Below are 21,623 nucleotides of genomic sequence, written 5' to 3'. Positions count from 1 at the left end.
ATTCCAGGGAGCTGGCTCTGAGCAAACAACTCAATATTGAGTTCCCAGAACGAGAGCTGGGGTGAAAATCACCATCCATATTTATCCAGATATGAGAGGAGAGGGAAAGGGAGACTGTAAATAGGAAGAGCTGAATGATTTTACCTCAGCACTGGCTGTCATAGAACAAATAGTAATTTAGGCTGAAGAAGATCTCCAAGATGATTGTGTCCAACCATTCCTCCAGCACTGCAAGGCCACCACTGCCCCATGTCCCCAAGTGCCACATCCACATGGCTTTTAAATCCTTCAAGGGATGGGGACTTTGGAGTCCCTTCAGCCCTTTTGGTGAAGATTTTTTTCTTAAACATCCACCCTGATTCTCCCTGGCCCAGCCTGAGCCGTTCCCTCTCCTCCTGTCCCTGTTCCATGGAGCACAGCCCGACCCCCCGGCTGTCCCCTCCTGGCAGGAGCTGTGCAGAGCCACAAGGTCCCCCCTGAGCCTCCTTTTCTCCAGGCTGAGCCCCTTCCCAGCTCCCTCTGCCTCTCCTGGGGCTCCAGCCCCTTCCCAGCTCTGTTCCCTGCCCTGGACACATTTGGTGTCATCTGCAAACTCCCTCGAGCCCCTCATCCCAAAGCCACCCCTTGGAAGCTGCAGTGAGCTTTGAGGTCTGGACACAGATAAATATCCTGGAAAAAGAGAAGATGAAGTAAAAACTTTGGAGCTCCCTCGGAGTGTGGGAATGAGCTGCAAAGTGACAAAGTCACTCGGGAGGTTGTGGTTTTGGTACCCAAGATGTGACGTTTCTCCTGGTCCTTCCAGTGGTGTCACCTTGACAGGGACAGAAATCTCCTCTCCTGGGAAGTCACCAAAAACCTCCCCCCATGAGTGCCACAACCACTGCCACCCCCAGGGAGCCCCTTCCCTCCCTGGGCTTGCATCTCCCCTCTTTGGGCTGCAGTGTTTGGGGAAAGGAGCCGTTTTCAGACAGCCATGGCCCCCTCATTCCCTGTCCTGTACTGGTCTCAAGAGAAAAACCCTGGGTGAAGGGATTTTTCCAGAGAGTGGGAATGCCACAGTCCTGCTCCCAGGTCTGTCCTGGACCCTTCCCACAAGGATCATCTGGATCACCTGCCCTGCCCCATTTCTCTCCTGGAGAAGCTGAGCACTTCCTTATTTACTGCAAGCGTTCATTTGGTCAATTCCAAATTGATCCATGCATTTCCTGCCCGTATCTTTAATTTCTTAAGGGCATTTGGTAATTATTTGTGCTGGAGAGAGGTTCCTTTTACTTTAGTGCAATCGCCAGTGTCATTTAGCCTCTCTGCTGGCACTTTAGTGGCATTAAACAGGACTGGTGCCAGTGCCAACACATTTGGCATCAACCCCTTGGCCCTGTTATTCCCAGCTCAGTTTTGGTGTCTTTTAACCTTAACTCACATTTAAAATCACTTACCCGTTTTTCTGTCTGTGTGATTGGGTTTCTCCAAGAGCAAATTCTGATTATTTTTAAGATAATTTTTCAGAGCAAATTCTGATTACTTTTAAGATAAATTTTCAGAGCAGATTTTGATTATTTCTGCTGCTCAGAACCCTTGTATGAAGCCCATTACGTTTCTCTTGACTGCACCTCCCCTTCCCCACTGTCTCCAGAAGGCGAAGGAGCCAGGGCTGTCATCGAGGTGTAATTTCCAAACTCTCTTTTTCTCATGGTCTGTCACTTTTTGCATGTTGTGTTCAGCCCCTGCATTTCAGGCTACAATTTTCCCTAGGAAATGAGAGTAATCCACATTTTCAGAGGTGTTCAAGCATTCAGCACATCCTGGGTATCCACCCACCATTAGCTGAGCACAACTGAAAAGTAGTTCCTGAAATATCCAGGGCAATCATTTTCCGGTGTTTTATTATAACTTTTTCTCTTGTGTGTTTGTGTCTTATTATTGCTTCTTTTATTCTGTGCCAGTTTGGAGCTGTGAATACAGCAAATCGTTTCTCAGGGTCAGCTTTTGTTTTAGTCAATGGTTCTTTTGCATCACTGCAGATTTTTTGTTACTTTTCCACTTGTCCTTGACACTGGGGGGAAAATATAATTATTATCTATGTTAATTAGCAAAAAATCCAGGGCCCCTCTGGTCTCCCTGATGTTACAAGAGCATGGCTCCTCTTGGTTCACTCTTAAAGGGAGAAATTAAAGATTATTAAACCTGTGTAACTGTCCTGAACCAAAAAAAAAAATCATGAAAATTTCATCCCTGCTATGGAAAACCATTAAAGATTCATAATTGCAATAAAACTGCCTAATCAAATTTGGATTTTTATTGTTTTGGTGCTGCAGTGAACTTGGTGCTCCTTGTTTGTGCAGCAAAATGCACTCCAGGGGACTCCTGATGGATCAGAAAGGCCTGGGAGATGATATTTGTGCACCTGAGTGGGTATTTCTCTTGGCACTTCAGGCCCTGGCATAATTCCCCTCCCCTGTTCCATTGGTAGCTGTTGGAGCCCTGGCTGCTGAGAATTTCAGAGCTTCTGTGCTGGCAGGCACTGACCCCCAGGAGAACACTGCAGTGACCTGAGGCTGTGGGGAAGCTTCCAGAATGGAATGACAGAACTGGGATTGTGGGTGTGAAGATTGAATAGAAGTGTCTAATATCACAGGGTGGAAAACTTAGAGTTTAAGGGTTTAGAATGTAGTGATATAGATAAAGCAAGATGGAGGTTTTAGGGTGGAGGCTGATCCTTGTTCCCCTTCTTCTCCATGGGTTTGGGTGGTTTTGTGTAATTGGATAAAAAAGTCCACATTGTGGGCATGGGTGGTTGGTTATTGGGCTAAAAGTAAAAACAATTTAGGTGTCATTTGTTAATTGGACAGTTTATCCTTAAAAGGCCTTGTAGAGAGAGAGATGGGGCTCCATTTTTAGTCTGTTAGCGTGAAGTGCTGTAGAACTCAGGGTTTGTGAGACTGTGACATAGATAAGAGCTAATAAACATCTGAGTCTGAACAAGAAATATCATCTTGTGATTTAATCCTGACCCTGGCAGCAAAGAAGCAAAGAATCCACAGGTAGCCAGCAATTTTCTGACAGTGGATTTAAAGCTGACAGAGCTCAAAGGGAACCTCAGATATTTGGGGAGCCCCATGGTTGGGGTCATTTGTGTCACTTGCCTTCCCCTGGGATCCCTCCCTTCCCACTTCTGGGATGTTTTAGGTCACTTCCAACACAAACCACTGAACTTTATGGTGAAGAATGAGGCAAATCCACTCAGGGTCCCTGGATGGAACTCAACATGGGGCTGAGCTCTGCTGCTTCTGGACTCAATGATCCTAAAGGCCTTTTCCAACCCAAATGACCCCATGATGCTCTTGCTGCAGGTCCTTTTTCCCCTCAGCCTCACTCCCAGCATCCTCCCAGCCTCCCTGAGCCTCCTCTGTCCTTTGAGCAGAGGGAAGGACAAGCAGGAGCCCTTCTCTGGCTTCTCATTATTGCCAACCTTATTTTGTATAGCTCCATCCAGCCCCCCACATGATCTCCTCTCTAAATTTAACTGACCTAATCTCTTCCATCTGTCCTTTCACAGGCACCTTCATCTGATAATTTGTTTCACTTCTCTGGAACTTTTCTCTCCCTGTGTCTCCTTGCTGGCCAGGCAGAGAAGAAAATCCATGCTGTGTTTTGGTAGAGCTGAGCTGAGGCCTGTGGTTAAGCAAATATGGGAAAGGGCAGTTTCAAAAATGTGGTTTATCAGGAACAGGGTGAATTGTGATATGGGAATGAGGAGGAGCAGCCCTGGATGCCCTGGGTGCACAGAGGAAGAGGACCTGGGATGAAGGGTGAAACACCAGATGGGTGCTGTGTCTCAAACAAGGCCAGGCTGTCAGGGAAGCTCCTGGTTCTTGCATTTGTGGGGTTCCTAGACGGAAGGAAAGGAAATTATGAATTTGACTCTATGTTTTTAGAAGGATTTATATTATATTATATTATATTATATTATATTATATTATATTATATTATATTATATTATATTATATTATATTATATTATATTATATTATATTATATTATATTATATTATATTATATTATATTATATTATATTATATTATATTATATTATATTATATTATATTATATTATATTATATTATATTATATTATATTATATTATATTATATTATATTATATTATATTATATTATATTATATTATATTATATTATATTATATTATATTATATTATATTATATTATATTATATTATATTATATTATATTATATTATATTATATTATATTATATTATATTATATTATATTCATTATGCTGTACTAAAACTAAACTAAAGAATACAGAAAGTATACAGACAGAAGGCTGAAAGATACTAAAGAAAAACATGTGACTCTTTCCAGAGCCTCTACACCGCTTGGCTGTGATTGGCTAATAAGTAAAAACAAGTCACATGAAACCAATGAAACAATCACTTATTACATTCTAAAGCAGCAAAACACAGGAGAAGCAAATGAAATAATATAATAATATTGTGGTTTTTTGGGTTGGTTTTTTTTTTTTTTTCTCTGAGGCTTCTCAGCTTCCCAGGAGAGAAATCCTAGCACAAAAAATTTTACAGAAAATATGACAGTAACACCTGGTTCCAGCAAAGGCCTTGCCCAGAGAATGAAATCTCTTAGGGGAGGAAATGGGAGAGGAGAGATGGAATGCAGCTGTCCCAGATGCTGCAGTTTGCAGGGTGCTGGAGGCTGTGGTGAGACCCTCCCTGCTGCTTGCAGAGATCTGAGGGCTGGGGCCTCCACAGATGGTCCCTGGCCTCCCAGAGCAGCAGCAGGGACTGGGCTGGAAGCCTGGATGCTCTTGGGAGTTGGTGGAGGAGACTGGGCAGAGCAGTCTGAGCTGGGATCCTGAGCAGGCCCCTCCAGCCTTGCTAGTTGCCAGCTCAAGGGATGATCTCCATCCAGCAGCCTTGCCCCTGGTCCCTCCAGCTGCTGCATCCCAGTCTGGAGCTGGCTTAGACTGGGCAGCACCTCCCTGCTGGGACAGGAAAGTGTGAATCCCAACAGGAGAGCTCCAAGGACATGCCAGGCTCAGTCCAGCCTCATTCCACAGGTGGGAGACCAGATCCTGGAGGTGAACGGCCGGAGCTTCCTGAGCATCCCCCACGACGAGGCCGTGAAGCTGCTCAAGTCCTCGCGTCACCTGATGATGACGGTGAAGGACATCGGGCGCCTGCCCCACGCCCGCACCACCGTGGACGAGACCCGCTGGATCAGCAGCTCCCAGCTCGGGGAGACCCTGCTCAGCTCAGCGGGGTACGGGCCTGGGGCTGTGCTGGTGTCTGCTAGGGAGAGCAGGAGCTTCCCCTGAAATGGAAAATGCAAACCCCCTCCCTCTGAATTGTTATCATTTGGAAATTAAGGGGCTCTCAGCAAAGATATGGGAATAGGAGTAACAGTTCTTTACTAGGAAAACTAAAAAATACAAATGTAATAGCACAAACAATAACAAAACACTACTGGCAGAGTCAGGACATGCCCTGACCCCCTGTGTGTCAGGGTGGTGGCACAGCCCCATCCCATGGGGGCTCAGCCCTCCTGCAGTGCCAGCTGTGCTTCTGCTGGAGCAGGGATCCTGCACAAGGCTGCAGTTTTCCTCTGCAGCTCCAGGGCTGCTGGAGATGGGCCTGCTCTCCCTCTGGGAATGCAGGGCAGGAGAAAGCTGCTCCTCTGGGAATGCAGTGGGCAGAGGCTGCTGTGCTGTTCCAGGCTCAGATTGGATCCAGGTAGGAATGCTTGGCTCCTGCCCTGGGCGGAGCATCTCCCCATGGGATGCTGGAATTTGATCAGCCCTGCAGGGACACTCAGTGGCCATGGACAGCAGAGATCTGCTGGAGGGAGGATTGGCTGTGGGAGAGAGAAAGAAAAAACTGCCCCATGAACAGAGGAGAACTGCCCCAGCTCTGACAGATGGGGATGGAATAGATAGCCCCATTTCCAACCTAAGACAGGGGCTTTTCAGGGGGTCAGTCAGCTCAGAGCCCCTGGGAGGATGGGGACCCCTACCCTGTCAGTGGAGCTCCCTGTTCTGGGGTCTGGCTCCTGTGTCAGGGAAGCATCTCTGGCCTGCAGGGTGAGCAGGTGTGGACAATGTTGTGCTGTCCAATGTCACCGTTGAGTCAGGAATGGGAATGAAGGTGACACAACTCCATGCATTTTCAGAAGCCATAAAAGCTCCTTTATTACAAAACTTGATGTTTTTATAAGCAATGTGGTTCACCCAGAACCTGCTTGGTTCTAATAACACCTGTCACCCAATTGGTTAATTAGGACCAACACCATCTTTCCATAAACATCACGTAGAACACGTTCCACATGTTCACAAACACCAGCTGCAGAGACTTAAGAATTGTTTTAATTCTTTTCTCCAAGCTTCTCACAGCTTTTCCCAGAATGATGCCAGGGAAAGTTATCTGTTTCACTCTCTGACAAACTTGTCACATCCACAGTCCCTTCCCTTCTCCCCTGCCAGAAGCTTTTGGCTCTCCAGAGAGGAGGGAATGTGCCAGGTGCTGTGCCAGGTGACAAGTGACAGGCACTCAGTGCTAACTGATCTTCTCCCTCCTCGCAGGGCAGTGGGTGACCATGCTATGGACGTGGCAGCCAGGGTAAGACATTCCTGATGCCTTGTGAAATTATCACTGCATTTGTGGTTTATTTTCCGTGGGAGGGAGGGCCCATGCTCCTGGTTACAGCAGGGATGCTGGTTTGGGATTTTAATGGCCTTTCTCCTCCCCTTGCTGTGTTGGCAGCTGTGTTCTACAGTGGTGTCCCCTCTCCTGTGCCACTTCTAAGCACATCTGGTGCCCTCTTAATGGGCAAGGGGCAATGATCACCCATGGACAAGGACCGTGAGGACCCTGCACCCTGCAGAGGTGACCATGACTGGCCTCATGGTGGCTGTCTGTGGGCCCTGGGAGCTGCAGGGGTCTGTCCCAGCCCGAGGCAGAGCTGAGCCAGCCCTGCCCAGCTCACCAGGCACAGGGACTCGCCCCGTGCTGTGCCTGCAGCTCTGTGCCAGCGTCTCCTCCACACCTCCTTGCAAAGCACATTGCTTTTAAATGGAAATTAAGCAGGGAGGTTTCACAGGTGGCTCTCACTGATAACAGCTTTGTACTCTTTGCTGGCAAAACATGTTCCCCAGCCTCAACTCTCCCTGTCTCTGGGATAGTCAGGGTCTTGTCTGGTTCCATATCCCTGTGCCAGCTCTGCCTAGGAGGAAACACTAAGGACCTCCCCTCAGAAATCCCTCTCCAAGGGAAAAAGCCTTTAATCTGCAGCCAGGCTTGTCTCTCCCTGCGGCTCCTTTGGTTGCCAGTGGCTCTTTCTTCACTAGGGTCTGTTTCAAGCTGGCAGTGGGGGCAAATGTGCCTTTTCCACAGGATGGGGAGCTGGCCTGTCTCCTGTGGTCCCAGTTCTGCCAGGGAGGAGCACAGCCTGGGATTAAATCAGTGCCTGGCTGGGGGATAGGATCTCCACTTGCTGAAAAGGGATGGGAAACTCAGCTGGTGCTGCATGAACTGAGAGAATCAGAGAACCACAGAATATCCTGAGCTGGAAGGGACCCACCAGGATCACCCAGCCCAGCCCCTGTCCCTGCCCAGACCCCCCAGCAACCCTGGGCATCCCTGGCAGCGCTGGCCAAAGGCTCCTGGAGCTCTGGCAGCCTCGGGGCCGTGCCCATTCCCTGGGGAGCCTGGGCAGTGCCAGCACCCTCTGGGGGAAGAGCCTTGCCCTGAGCTCCAGCCCTGGTTCAGCTCCAGCCATCCCCTGGCTTGTGTCCCTGTGCAGAGAGCAAAGCTCAGCTCCTCTGATCCTGGCTCTGGACTTACCCAAACAAGTGGTGACACTGAAAGGCTGATGGGGGTACCTGGGGGTATCCTGCTGTCATTCCCTTCCAGCCTGAATCCCAGCTCCCCGCAGGCAGTGCTGGCACCCAGGCAGGAGGGCTGGTGGCAGAGCCCAGAGCAGGGGCACTGCTTGGTCCAGCCTGCTCAGCCCAGCTGGCTCAGCAGAGCTCTGCCCTCCTTCCCCCTGCCACCCAGCCTGTCCCCTGTGCCCTGCAGCCCGTGTTCTACCGGGGGCTGGCCGGCTCGCAGGTGACCCTGAGCACCATGGTGAACCAGACCCGGGTCATGCTGGAGGAGCAGGCACGGCACCTGCTCAACGAGCAGGAGCGGGCCACCATGGGCTACTACCTGGACGAGTACAAGGAGGGCAACATCTCCGTGGATGCTCTGGTCATGGCCCTCTTCGAGCTGCTCAACACACACGCCAAGGTGAGGCCCTCACCAGGGCAGGGACACTTCTGGGGCTGGTGGAATGAGCAGAGTCACTGCCACGCTGTGGACATTGTCACCGTGTGGCCCCGTGCAGCCAAGGTGATCTGCTCAGGGAAAGGGGGAGGGTATGGGAGACAAATACACATTATCGTGGAACCAGCACAGAATTCCACCCTGGTTTGGGTTGGAAGGGACCTTAAAAATCACCTCGTTCCACTCCAGCCATGGCAGGGACACCTCCCACTGTCCCAGGCTGCTCCCAGCCCTGTCCAGCCTGGCCTTGGGCACTGCCAGGGATCCAGGGGCAGCCACAGCTGCTCTGGGCACGCTGTGCCAGGGCCATTCTGGGGGATGCAGGTATTCAGTGGCAGAGGAGATTCTGGTCACGTTTAGGACCAAACCTCCTCCATCACCTGCCATTGCCACTGCTGACCATGGTGGGAGGGAGACCTCCAGCTTCCCAGGAATGTGACTGTGCTCCAACCTGGCTCTGGCTCTGTGTGCCTGGCCAGTTCTCGCTGCTCTCCGAGGTGAGGGGGGTGATCTCCCCACAAGACCTGGACCGCTTCGACAACCTGGTGCTGAAGAGGGAGATCGAGTCCATGAAGGCCCGGCAGCCCGCGGGGCCCAGCGCCGACTCCTACTCCATGATGTCCTACAGCGACACCGTCTCGTCCTCCAGCAGCCACTTCACTGCCACCACCGTCAGCTCGGCCCGGGTACGTCCCTCCTGCCAATCCCCTTCCTCTCAGCAGCTCCTCCTGGAAATCCCACAGTCAGCTGCTCTCCCTGAGTGCTGTAAAGCCATTTCAGCCCACAGCGAGCCCTGCCCAGCTTCCCCCGTGGGTTCCCAGAGCTGTTGTTTTTCTGTGCACTCTGGGTGATTTGTAGGTGATGCCATGAGGTGCTGGGTGCTGCTGTCCCCTGCTTGAGGGCTGCCTGTCCCTTTGGTGCCTTGTGCAGGCTGCCCTAGAACAGAGACTGGACTGAGCTACAGAATAAAGCAGGGATTTATTAAAAGGCCCCAATGGATCTACCTTGGGCAGCACAAGAGCCCAGCCAGGGCTGCACCCAAGATGAACCAAAATGGTCCCAAAATGCACGAGCGCTGCCGGGGTCTCTCCCTGGGATCAGCTCTGCTCCATGTGCAGATTGCAGTTCATTGTCCAGTTCCAGCTTTAGCCCATGCAGTCCCATCCTGCTTGTTTTTCTCTCTTCAGCCCATGGTGTTTGTGCTCTTGGGCCTGAGATTTGGATCATTTGTCCTTGGTCCCCAGCTAGAGCAGGAATTGTTTTGTCTCCCTGCCCTGTGCAGAGAGCTCACCATCCCCTGATGTGAAGCTCAGACCCACACACTAAAGCAGGACAGAATGTGAAAAATAGTAAATCTAAAACCTGAGGCATCACCTTCATCCCAGTGAGGGACAGAGCCTGCCTTGCTCCCAGGAATCCACTGGAGCTGCATCCCCACAGAAATCCCAGCCCTGCCCGCTGCTGTGCCATGCCTGCTGCTGTTCACCAGCTCCAAAATCACCTCCTAAAGATGCTGGCTGCCTGCTCCCCATCCCAGTGGGAGCCACAGTGGCCAGGCAGCTGCATGCCATTGCCACCCACTCTCAGCACGCAGCAGCAGCACTCCCACGTCTCTGCCAGGCCCCTGTCGCACGCACCGTCTAATTAAGTTACTGTAATCGCCTCAGACTGTGCAGGCACACAGCCCCCAAATTAATTTCCTCGCCATAAAATGCCTTTCATCACAAATGCATTAGTAACCTTGGAAATTAAACCCTTCATGGAAAGAAGGAGGAACAATGGGCTCTGTGCTCAGCGAGGAAAGCAGCCCACGGTGGTGGGATGGGGCTGGGGAGGGTCCACCCAGCACAGCCCGTGGGGGAAAGGGGAGGGGGCTTTGCTGGGGCTCTGCCTGCCTGTGAGAAACCTCAGAGAGTGTCAGAGCATCAGAGCTGTGCTTTTGTCCTGTTAAATCCACAAGTGGCCACAGGAAAGCCACCTGCTCAGGTCAGGAGGGTTTCAGTGAGAGATCTTTCTGGATCTGCATAAACAAAGTGAGTTTTGCTCTGCTCTCCAAGGAGCTGCTGGGAAAATTTTTCTGAGAACTGGCACAGGTTTGCCAGGATTGTGTGCTGAGTGTAACACCCTGCTCTCGTGCTGTGCCCATGCCTGGGGCTGTGCCACGTGCTCCAGGTGTGCCTCGTGCTCCACAACACGTGCCAAACATGCCTGCCTGGGCCAGTGTGTGACCAGGGGCCCAGCCCCACCTGGCACACGAGCCCAGAGCTCGGGGAGGGACACCAGGGTGCTGCTGTGGCACAGGGAAGGGAGTGGGCAGAGCTTCCTTCAAGAGTTCCCTTGTGCCCTGCAGGGCCTCCCTGGCCATGTGGCACCTGTCCCCAGGGGTGGGGGAGCACGCCCTGCTCCACGGAATGGAGATGATCCCATCCAGGGTGATGGGAGTGCTGCCACTGCCACGGTTGTGCCCATTTGCTGGAACAGCTGCCAAGCAGAGAGCACCAGCTGGTGGTGGATGGGAGCCTGGATAGCAGGAGAGGTGTGGGCAGGGCTCCCAAACTGATCCCTCAGCCCCTGCTGCTGTTCCCTCCCCAGCACCCTGGCAGGAGGGGCTCCCTCCAGCCCTCCCTGGCTGCAGCTGGGGGTGGGTTCTGGGGCTGGGTTTGGGGACGGGGGCAGTGCCCTGCGGGGTTTGCTCAGCTCGCTGCTTTGTTCTGCACCCTCCCTGATGGCACCTTTTCACTTTTGTGCTTGTTCCCCTCTGCTCTCCCCTGGCACACCCCAGGAGCGGCTCCTGTGGCTCATAGACCTGATGGAGGTAGGGCTGGGGCAGGGGGGTGGGCAGGGGAGGGACGGGCTGCTCCTGCATGGCCACTCCTGTCACCCAGCTCTGCTCCTGCTCCGTGCCTCTGCACAGAGCAGCTCCTTCCCCCAGCCCTCGGTGCTGCAGTGCACACAAGGCTCAGCTTGAGCCAGACCCAGCACCCGAGTGCCACAGACACCTCAGGGATGGGGTTTTGGAGGGAGCAGCAGAGCTGAGCCTGGCAGATCCCACACTGCCCTCCCTGCCTGCCTGCTGCTGTGCTGCATGGGCACCTGGCTAAACACCAGTGGAAAATCATGGAATGGTTTGGGTGGAAGGGACCTTTAAGCCCATCTAATTCAACTGCCCTGCAGTGAGCAGGGACATCTTCAGCTAGACCAAGGTGCTCAGAGCCCTGTCCAAGCTGGCCTTGGATGTTCCCAGGGATCCAGGGGCAGCCACAGCTTCTCTGGGCACCCTGTGCCAGGGCCTGCCCACCCTTGTTCTAAAACACATCTTCCTTCTATCTGATCTGAACTGACCCTCTCTTAGTTTAAAACTATTCCCCTTTGTGTTATCACAACAAGCCCTGTTAAAAAATCTGTCCCCATCCTTTGTACAGACCTTTCCAAGCAGTGAAATGCCACAACAAGGTTTCTGCAGAGCCTCCTCTTGTCCAGGCTGAGCAGCCCCAGCTCTCTCACAGGCTGCTCCCATCCCAGCACACATCCTTAGGATAGGGGAGAATTTTCCTCCTGGCCTAGGGTGTATGCAGAGCCCCATGCTGCAGTTCAGGGGTCAGTGCACTTGGACTGTGTGTAAGAAATGCTCACCCAGGCTGTGGAGGGGCTGGGCAGGGCTGTGGGGGAGCCCCAGGAACCCCTGTGTCACCCCAGAGCCGCTGGCTGGGAGCAGGCTGAGGGAACTGCAGGCTCCAGGGTGTGGAATCATTCCTTGCTCCTGCCCGGGAGGAATTCACAGGGTCAGGACAGCCCAGAGAGCAAAGGGTGGGACCTGCAGCTGTGAACCCACCCCAGAGCTGCATCCCTGTGGGAATGGCTCTTACCCAGCAGAGGATGCTGCAGCATTCCCAGGGGGAGTTTGTCCCAGGCACCCAGACTGTGGGATACAGATCTGTCTGGCTTTGTGACCAAACTCAGTGACACCAGAGCAGGCCACCTGGCCCATGGCTTGGTGAGTGAACTTCTGTCATTGCAGGGTGACCCCAGTGTAGGGAATAATGTGCTCTGATTCCATGATTTCAGAAGGCTGAAAGCTTCTTTATTCTTTATTAAGCTATACTCTATTACACCAATACGATACTAAATTACATTCTAAAGAGATACCATACTAAAAAATACTAAAGAAAAACCTGTGAGTGTCTGAGACAGCCAGGACACAGCTTTGACCCAACTGGCCAAGGAATCCAAACAACCCTCAGCAGAATCCAACTAACAAATCACTTTGGGTAAACAATTTCCATAACGCATTCCACATGTGCCAAGCAACAGGCGCAGGGAATAGAGATAAGAATTGTTTTCTCTTCTTCTCTGAGCTTCTCACTGCCTTCCCCAGGAAAAGTCCTTGGAGAACTTGTGCCTGCTGCTCTGTGTGAGGAGAGCTGTGGCCACAAACTTCCACCAAAACCAAGCAGGGTGGGGCTGGGCAGGCCCTGCCACAGGATGAGTGATTCCATCAAGGAATGCTTGAAGGATGTTTGGCAATGTGCCACTGTTTGATGGTGCCAGCCACTGTCTGAGTGTCACCAGCACCTCCTGGGAATGCTGGACTTCCAGATGAGTCCTGCAGGGCAGAGATCAGCTGGAGACTGCAATAATCAGGTGCTGTGTGTCTGACCAGAGCACTGGGCATCCCTGATTGTTCTGGCATTCCCTTTGTCCTTACCTCCTGCCCAACCCTCAGTGTTGGGATAAAGGGATTGATATCCCTGGGGGTTTTGGTTTTCCTCTCCACCACCTCCTAGCAAAGCTGCTGGCAGCCAGAGGTGCCTTCTCCTCCCAGGGCTGGAGGCAGGTGGTGGTTCCAGAGGTGAACCAGCTCCAGCTCCCTGGCATATCCCACATGGAGCATCCCCTCATGCTGGGAATGCTCCTCTCAGAGGATGAGGACAAGGACAGAGTGAAACCACTGTGTGGAGGTCATTATGAATGCTTAGGCCCCTAAAATCTGGAGCAGAGGCTTGTGGCTCCTCCATCCTTGTGGCTGCATTCCAGAGGGGGAGATGGAAGGGGAGGGAAGCTGGGCTTTTCCCCAGGTTGGGGCAGTTGTTCAAAACTGACACCCTGCAGCACTCAGGCTGAGTAGCTCAGCAAAGCTCTCGTTAGCACTAACTGGAAATTGGGGGGCTGATGTGGAGCTGAGAGGTTAATTAAAGGTTGGGCTGTGTTCCCCAGGGAAGTGGCAGTTTCTCCACCCTTTAATCTGCAAATGAAAACTGTCTGCCTGTCTGAGAGATGCTCTGCAGCTCCATCACTCCTGCTGGGGACTCTTTTTAGGACAAGAAGGACAAACATTTCCCAGCTGCTCTAGGAGGAGCTGGAAGGGCCTCACCTGGCCCCAGTTCCCATGAGGAACTGGAAAATAGATGGGGTAGAGGAGCAGGAGGGAGCAGCCTTCTCAATACTCATTTTTCAGGGCAGTGGCTTCTGTGAGTCTTTCAAGGGAAATCCAGGAAGGCAGAGCCTTGAAATAGCCAATTCCTGAAAGCAAATGTGCTTGAAAGTCATCATGGTTTATGGCCCAGAGCAATCAGTGTTTAATTGCTTTTGCCCCCTGAAGGAGTGAGGAAAAGCAAATCTCCTGCAGCCAGAGGTGCCCTGAGGAGGAGCAGCAGTGTCCCTGGCTGGGGGGGACAGAGCTGGCAGTGGCACTGGGGGGCACAGGGACAGCTGCTGTGCCCAGCCAGCCTCTGCAGAGGAGCCACAGCTCAGGACAGGCTGGTCCTTGCTGCGAGGCCAGAGCTGGCACGTGGCCTGTGATGGGCACAGGGCTGGGGGAGATGGCCCTGGCAGGTTTTAGGGGCCTTCAGGCAGATTATTCCCATTTTAGCAGTGACACAGCTGGGACAGTTTGGCTGCTGCCAGTCAAATTCCCAGAGCAGCTGTGGCTGCCCCTGGATCCCTGGCAGTGCCCAAGGCCAGGCTGGACAGGGCTGGGAGCAGCCTGGGACAGTGGGAGCTGTCCCTGCCATGGCAGGGGTGGCACTGGCTGAGCTTTGAGGTCCTTTCCAACCCAAATCCTTCTGTGATTCTCTTTTAAAATCCTCCTGCCCGTATGTTGGAATAATGGAGGATGGAACCACGCCGTGCCACAGGAAGGTTTCCCAAGCCAGGCCTTTACCTGTCACTCCCTGAACAAGCTGTTTCTTTGTGTTCTCATTCCCCAGGGCTCCTTCAGAAGCCACAGGGATAAAAGCACTTTACAGCAATGTTTTTGCTGCTCCTCTAATGGTCTTAATTGCCTCCCGTGTCTATTTTGGAACTCGAACATCTCCCAGGCACAGCAGCAGCCTCCAGCAGCTGGGGGAGATGCAGATGCACCAGTGTTTCAGCTAATCAGCTGTTTACCCTGCAATAAATAGCAGGCACTTAAACACAAACTGTGCCCTGCCCCATCCAAACAGCCCGGCCAGCGTGACAGGAGCTGAGCTCAGCCTCCCTGAGCAGCAACAGCCCCTCCAGAGCAGCACACACTGAGGGAGAGGAGGCTGAGGCTGGGTTTGCCACCAGGGGAGCTGGGGATGGTCCCCCCTGGCAGAGGATTCCCTCAGCAGGGGCTGGGCACAGCTGCCAGGGCAGAGCTGCACCCCAGCTCTGCTGTGCCCCACCCCTGGTGTCACCAGGTTTGCTCTGCCTGGCTGCATCCATGGCCTCTCCCTGGGCCATCCCTACTGACAGATTCCCACAGGAAATCCCTTCTGCATTCCTGGAGCCGTGATCTCCTCAAAACTGTGGTGTGGCATTTCCTGGTGATGTTTTTGGGCTCATAAAGCAGTGGCAGCGGCTTCTCTTTGCATCTGAGACCCACTGCTCTGGGTTGCAGGGAAGGAGAGTTTTAAATTTCTATTGTCCTTCCTCTGGGGAAAAAAAAAACAACCAGGTATTAAACCTGCAGCCCTCAGGGCTGGTCCCTTCCCTCCTTCCAAATTCAGCAGGAGCAGCTGATTTGGGCCTGGAGGAAACCCAAGCATGCCAGGTCCACAGCACGCTCTGAGCACATCCCTTAGCTTGGGAGAGCCAACAAAGGCACCCCAAGGAGGTAAAAACCCCTGGGTAAGGCTGGCCCTGCATGGGGAGGGGTTTGGAGCATCCCTTGCCCGTCCCCTGGCACTGTGCTGGTTGCTCCTGCTGCTGTGCCATGCTTCTCTGTTCCTTCTGTGCCCTCTCAGAACACGTCAGAGCTGGAGGGAGCTGGGGACTGCCACCAGAGCACCATCAACACCCTGCCAGATGTGTCCCTGGTAAGGCCTGCACGGAGCTGGGGGAGCAGGGGGCAAACTGGGGGTGCTGGGTTGTGCCCCAGCTGCAGCAGCTGGGCCATACCCACCCCAGGGGGGTCACTGAGCTCTTCAGGGGGGTCAGGACAGGATTCTGGCTGAATGGATGGGAGCAGCCTTGTGGAACCAAAGCAAAGCTTGGGGGGTTGTTCTGTGTTGGATCAGGCTCTTTTCTGACCCAGACATGGGGCAACTGAGGGGTGTTTTAAAAGCTTTTACTCTATTTTCAGTCTCATGTGAAAGGTGACACAATACAGATGTTATAATTCGCACCATCACAATCAGAAGCCAACTATTTCTTAATTACAATGTATTATAAGCATTTCTTGGCCCATCAGCTGTTCTGCAGCTGTGCTCATTTGTGAGTTGTGCTCTCGTTGTCAGCGGGTCAGGAAAGTGTTTGTGTAACACTGTCAGAAGGTCAGGAAGGTGTTTGTGTCACACTGTCAGAAGGTCAGGAAGGTGTTTGTGTCACACTGTCAGAGGGTCAGGAAGGTGTTTGTGTAACACTATGAGGTGAGGAAGGTGTTTGTGTAACTGTCAGAAGGTCAGGAAGGTGTTTGTGTCACACTGTGAGGTCAGGAAGGTGTTGGTGTAACCCTGTAAGGTCAGGAAGGTGTTTCTATAACATCCAGCTCCTTCAGCCGTGGTCAGTGTGAGGAGATGAACATGCCCTGACTCTCAGCCTGGGCATGGTGTCCCACAAACTGTTCTTCCTTTTCAGGATGATCTCTCCTCCTTCCCAGAGGAACCACCCAACTTCAAGCCTCCTCCTCCTCCTCCATCAGCCTCCCAGACCCTGGACCCCTCCTCTGCCCAGCCCCGGCTCCCGGGGAAGGACAAGCCCAAGCGCCCTTCCTCCGAGTCCTCCCAGTCTGGCCTTTTCTTCGTGGCCCCCCGAAACCCCTCTCCCCCTGGGCACGCCCCCGAGAAGGACACGGTCAGCGTGGCCTCCACGGCCTCCACATCCACCGAGGATTCGGCCCCCAGCGCCATCTACGCCACCATCTCCCCGTCCCCGCACGGCTCCCGCCGGCCCGCCGAGGCCCCGCTCTCCCTGCTCAGCCAGCACCCCATCGGGCCCTTCCCCAGGGTCCAGTCCCCCACCAGGCCGTCCCCAGAGGGCCCTCAGAGCCCCCCGGCCCCGTCCCCGCCTCCGCCGCCCCCGCACCCCGCGCCCCCGCCCCCGGACAAGGGCAGCCCCCAGGCCGCGGCCAACCAGCACTTCATCATGGTGGAGGTGCACCAGCCCAACAGCGAGCCCGACGTCAACGAAGTGAGGCCCCTGCCCCAGGCCAGAGGTGGGTGCCACCCCAGCAGCTGGGGAAATCCATCCCTGGGGCGGTGGGAGAGATAAACGGGGCAGGATACACACGGCAAGGCTTCAGGTCTCGTGATGGATCTCGTGATCCAAAAAGGTTGGAGCATCTCTCCTGTGGAGGGTGAGGGCGCTGGGGGTGCTCACCTGGAGGGGAGATGCTCCAGGGAGAGCTCAGAGCCCCTGCCAGGGCCTGAAGGGGCTCCAGGAGAGCTGGAGAGGGACTGGGGACAAGGCATGGAGGGACAGGACACAGGGAATGGCTCCCACTGCCAGAGGGCAGGGATGGATGGGATATTGAGAATTAGGAATTGTTCCCTGGGAGGGTGGGCAGGCCCTGGCACAGGGTGCCCAGAGCAGCTGTGGCTGCCCCTGGATCCCTGGCAGTGCCCAAGGCCAGGCTGGACAGGGCTTGGGCTGGTGGAAGGTGTCCCTGCCCATGGCAGGGGTGGGATGGGATGAGCTTTAAGATCCCTTCCAACCCAGGCCATTCTGTGACCTCAGGGACCAGAAATAATTCTGGTCTTTTCCCATTAACTGTGCATTTTGAGGGGAGAAAAAAAATCTAGTTGTGCTGACACGCGGCTCAGGAATTATGTTTATCCCAGGAAAAAGCGGAGGTGAGGGAACAGTGTGCAGATCCCCATGGGTCCCTCGGAGATGGAGAGGGAGGAGGGGTCCCAGGGGGTCCCGGGAGCTCTCAGAGATAGGAAAGGGGGATCCAGGGAGGTTCTTGGAGATGCAGAGGGAAGGGGGATCCAGGGGGTTCCTGGAGGAGGAGAGGGAAGGGGAATCCAGAGGATCTCTCGTTCATGGAGAGGGAAGGGGACCCAGGGCAGTCCCGGAGCTCTCCCGGCCCCCCCGCGCTGCGACACGAGTGGCAATGTCGCCCTCGTGTGGCACAGCGCCGTCACTGCAGCCGGCCCGCTGCCCGCAGGGCGATGCAGGTGCATTAAATGCAGCTCCGCGGGTGCATTAAATGCAGCGCCGCGGGTGCATTAATGCAGCGCCGCCGCTGCTCCTGACATTTCCAGCCTCCATCTGCACTTGGTCTTCATCCTGGAAGGGCAGAAAGCTCCTCCATGGCAGCACCTCTTCACCTGGCTTGGTCCCTGTCTCCTCCCAGACCCTGTTGTGGAGCATGGGCTGCATAAACGTGACTCCAGCAGGGTCCCTGAATTCATCACTCTCTCCTTCCATCCATGTTTGGGATCTGGGTTGGATTCCAGACCAGGGTTTGAGGCCACTTGTCTCTGGATGCTGCCTGTGCACAGCTCTGCTCTTCTGCAGTGAGGTTGGGGTCAATCTCTTCTCCCAGGAAACAGGGATAGGACAAGAGGAGATGGCCTCAAGCTGTGCCAGCGGAGCTTCACGTTGGATAATGGGAAAATCCCTGCACTGAAAGAGTGGTCAGGCACTGGGAGAGGCTGCCCAGGGCAGTGGTGGAGATCCTATCCCTGAAAGAATGTAAAAGCCGTGTAGATGTGGCACTTGGGGACATGGCTTTGCAGTGGCCTTGGCAGTGCTGCTCTTGTGGTTGGCCTCGATGATCTGAGAGGGCTTTTGCCTCCTGAGCAATCCCATGGTTCTGCAGGGCTGTGCTTGGGAACGTTGCTCTGCAGCCCCGGTGTGAATCCCAGGGAGGCTGCCCAGCCCTGGGAGCGGCAGCTGCCCTCGCCCCGTGGCCGTGGGCGCTCGGCCAGCCCCGGCCCCGGCGCTGCCCGCCCGCTAACGCCGCGTCTCTCCCCAGCCTCCACGCTCTCCCAGCTGTCGGACAGCGGGCAGACCCTCAGCGAGGACAGCGGGGTGGACATCGGGGAGGTCGAGACGAGCGGCAAGGACAGGAGCCGGCAGCCGGGCCCCGGGAAAAGCCGCAGCCCCAAGGAGGCCACGAGGAGCGAGGGGGCGGCAGAAGGGGCCTCCAAGCCGGTGAGGGGGGTCTGGGGTGCTGCTCTCTGTGGGAGGGGGCACCCAGGGCTGTGCCCCTCTGCCTTGGCCAGCCTGTTCCACTCCCTCTGCCCACAGGCAGCAGCCACTCATCCGTGCTTGGCTGGGGTATTTCTCCTCTCTGCTGCAGACAGTCAGTTCTCTGGGGGGCTGAGCTGGGGGGAAGGGGGTCAGGAGTGGCTGAGAGGGGCACTGTAGGGCTGATTCACTCCATCCTGGGTAAATCCCATCCCTCCCAGCTCCAGCCAGCAGCTGCCTGGGGCATGGGAGAGTTCCTGGCTCTAAAGGGACATCCACAAGCCGCATGAGTGAAGTCACCTGTCAGCCAAAGGGAAGGTGGCAGTGGGTATCAGACATAACTCAGAGGGTTTATGGTGGTGGTGAGGATGAGGGACACAGGCAGGCAGGCAGAGAGCTGGTCTGCTCCTTCCCAAACCCTTCCCAGAGTTTCCCTTCCAGCTCTGCCCAGAGTTGGGATTTTGGATCAGGAGTCAGAAAGCAACTGCAGGGCTGTGTCTGTCCCTCTTTGGTGGCAAGCCAGCATGTCCCTGCCTGCTGTGGGGCCCTGGCCGAGGGAGCACGGCTGGCACACGGCGCCCAGGCCCCCTCAGCAGTGCTGCCATCTGTCCCCACAGCCAGGGCTCCTGGAGCCCACATCGTGTCTGATCCGGGTGTCCAAGAGCGCTCCCACCCTGGGCATCGCCATCGAGGGCGGCGCCAACACGCGGCAGCCGCTGCCCCGCATCGTCACCATCCAGGTAGGGCAGCTGGGACGGGACAGCTCTGTGCACATCCCAGCCCTTCCCAGCCCTCTCCTCCCTGAGCAGGCTGGGCAAAGCCCTGGAGCTGTGAACAGGGGGATTTTGGGGGGTTGTCCCCCCCTGCAGCCCTGAACCTCCACAGGCACCGTTCTGCCACGCTGAGGACGGCGTCTGTGTCCCGTGGATGATCCCATCCCAGAACACACCTCCTGGGAGCCAGCTGTGTGCTCCAGACATCTCCGAGGGGATCAGGGCAGCCCTGACAGCTTGGCTGCTGTCTCCAGATGTCTGGAGACTGCCAGACGGGGGATTGAGGAGGGGGAATGGTGGATGGGAGCCAGGGGATTGAGCCCTCTGGAGCTGTCTCCCTATTTGCTGTTTACTTGGGGCAAAATTCAAGTTATTTACAGCAAAAAAAAGCAGACCCGACTCTGCCTTGGTTATTCTTGGCCATCCCAGCTGGCGTCACGCTCCAGGAGCAAGCAGGGGGGAAGCCAAATTCATCCCCTCCCTCCAAAAAGTGAAATATTTCACATCCATCACGTCGGATATGAAATATCTCCCAGTTTTTTCCCCCCTGCTTGCTGCAGGGAGTGGTGGGAACATGAGCTGACCCCCCTCTCTCCCCTGCAGCGGGGGGGCTCGGCACACAACTGCGGGAAGCTGAAGGTGGGACACGTCATTTTGGAGGTGAACGGCACGGGACTGCGAGGAAAGGAGCACCGGGAGGCCGCCCGCATCATCGCCGAGGCCTTTAAGCTGAAGGAAAAGGACTACATCGATTTCTTGGTCACAGAGTTCAACGTCGCCCTTTAGGGGAGGGCTTTGGGCAGCGCTGCTTTGTCGGGGAGCGCTGGGATGGGGATGGAGGATGGCGCCGAGGTGGGACAGCAGCGTCCCAGCGCGCACGGCCCCGCACGCGCACGCACCCCCAGCTTGTCCCCAAATGTCCCCGCGCCCGCTGCAGGCTTGCTGCCTGGCCAGGGCAGGCTGAGAACGGGCACAGCCCTTCCAGTTTCCATCCCCGTCCTCTCTGGGGTAGGGAATGTCCTCTCCCCCTCGGCCAGGCTGCGAGCGGGGCAGGAGGGTGGCACGGTCTGGGTGTCCCTGCTGTCATTTGAGTGCCACACACAGAGCCAGGTGGGCCCGTGGCTCAGGCTGGAGGGAGTTTCGGGCGGTTGCTGCTCCTTTGGGTGGTCCCCAAGGTGCCCAGGTGGGTGGTACCAGCCATGGGTGGGGATGCAGAGAGAGGAACCGGAGGCCTTGTAAATCGCTGGCAATGTCGTTGTATTTATATATACAGAGCTTGTGCTTTTAATTTTTCAATAAATCTATCAGGGTAGAAAAAAGGCTGCACTTGGGGGCATTTCGGGGCTGGGATGAGGGGGTAGGAAGGGGCAGGGGTGCCAGGATATTTTTCTTAATGTCCTGGGAGCTTCCCAGGGCTGGTAGGGTGGGTGGGAGTGCAGTGGTGGTCATGTTGAGGAGATGCCCTGTGCCAGCCCCATGACATCCTTGACCCATCCAGTCTTTATTCCCATCTATCCCATGGCCAGTCCTATCCCCATTTCATTCTTTCCCATCGCAATCGCTCCTCATTCCGACCCCATCCCTTCCCCGTTCTCATCTCAATCCCTGCCGAGGATCTTTGGGATCAGCCATCCCATAGATTGCATCCCATGGATCCCTTCCCTTCCCTTCCCTTCCCTTCCCTTCCCTTCCCTTCCCCATTGATCCCATCCCATCCCGGGAATGGGCAGTGCCCCGCCAGGGGGTGCCCGCGCTGCATAAATTATGCCAATGAGATTCCCTCACCCGCGGCTCTGATTGGCCGCCAGCCGCGGGATATGCAAATAAAAGATGGGCGGGGTTTATGCTGACGACGTCCTGCTCCGAGCGCGGATTGGCGGAGTGCGGCGGGTATGCTAATG

At 54.9% G+C, this 21,623-nt stretch overlaps 1 protein-coding gene across 4 annotated transcripts in view; it reads left to right on the top strand.

Annotated features, from left to right (window-relative positions):
• WHRN (whirlin) overlaps positions 1-21,041 on the top strand; it is a 52,615-nt gene extending 31,574 nt beyond the window's left edge. For 2 of the 4 annotated variants that reach the window (XM_039720336.1, XM_039720333.1), the window contains 10 exons: positions 5,089-5,291; positions 6,607-6,643; positions 8,081-8,314; positions 8,830-9,036; positions 11,133-11,165; positions 15,559-15,630; positions 16,391-16,967; positions 18,735-18,913; positions 19,567-19,689; positions 20,326-21,041. In XM_039720336.1, coding sequence (XP_039576270.1) covers positions 5,089-5,291; positions 6,607-6,643; positions 8,081-8,314; positions 8,830-9,036; positions 11,133-11,165; positions 15,559-15,630; positions 16,391-16,967; positions 18,735-18,913; positions 19,567-19,689; positions 20,326-20,508 — 1,848 coding nt within the window. In that variant the 3' untranslated portion in view covers positions 20,509-21,041. The remainder of the gene's footprint in view (positions 1-5,088; positions 5,292-6,606; positions 6,644-8,080; positions 8,315-8,829; positions 9,037-11,132; positions 11,166-15,558; positions 15,631-16,390; positions 16,968-18,734; positions 18,914-19,566; positions 19,690-20,325) is intronic. The other 2 variants (XM_039720334.1, XM_039720335.1) reach the window with 2 other exon arrangements.
• Positions 21,042-21,623: the final 582 nt, after the last annotated feature.

Source organism: Passer montanus, unplaced genomic scaffold (genome assembly GCF_014805655.1).
Source record: "Passer montanus isolate IOZ18808 unplaced genomic scaffold, ASM1480565v1 scaffold43, whole genome shotgun sequence".
In the NCBI taxonomy this organism is placed as follows: Eukaryota; Metazoa; Chordata; class Aves; order Passeriformes; family Passeridae; genus Passer; species Passer montanus.
This window is presented reverse-complemented; position numbering and strand designations above follow the sequence as displayed.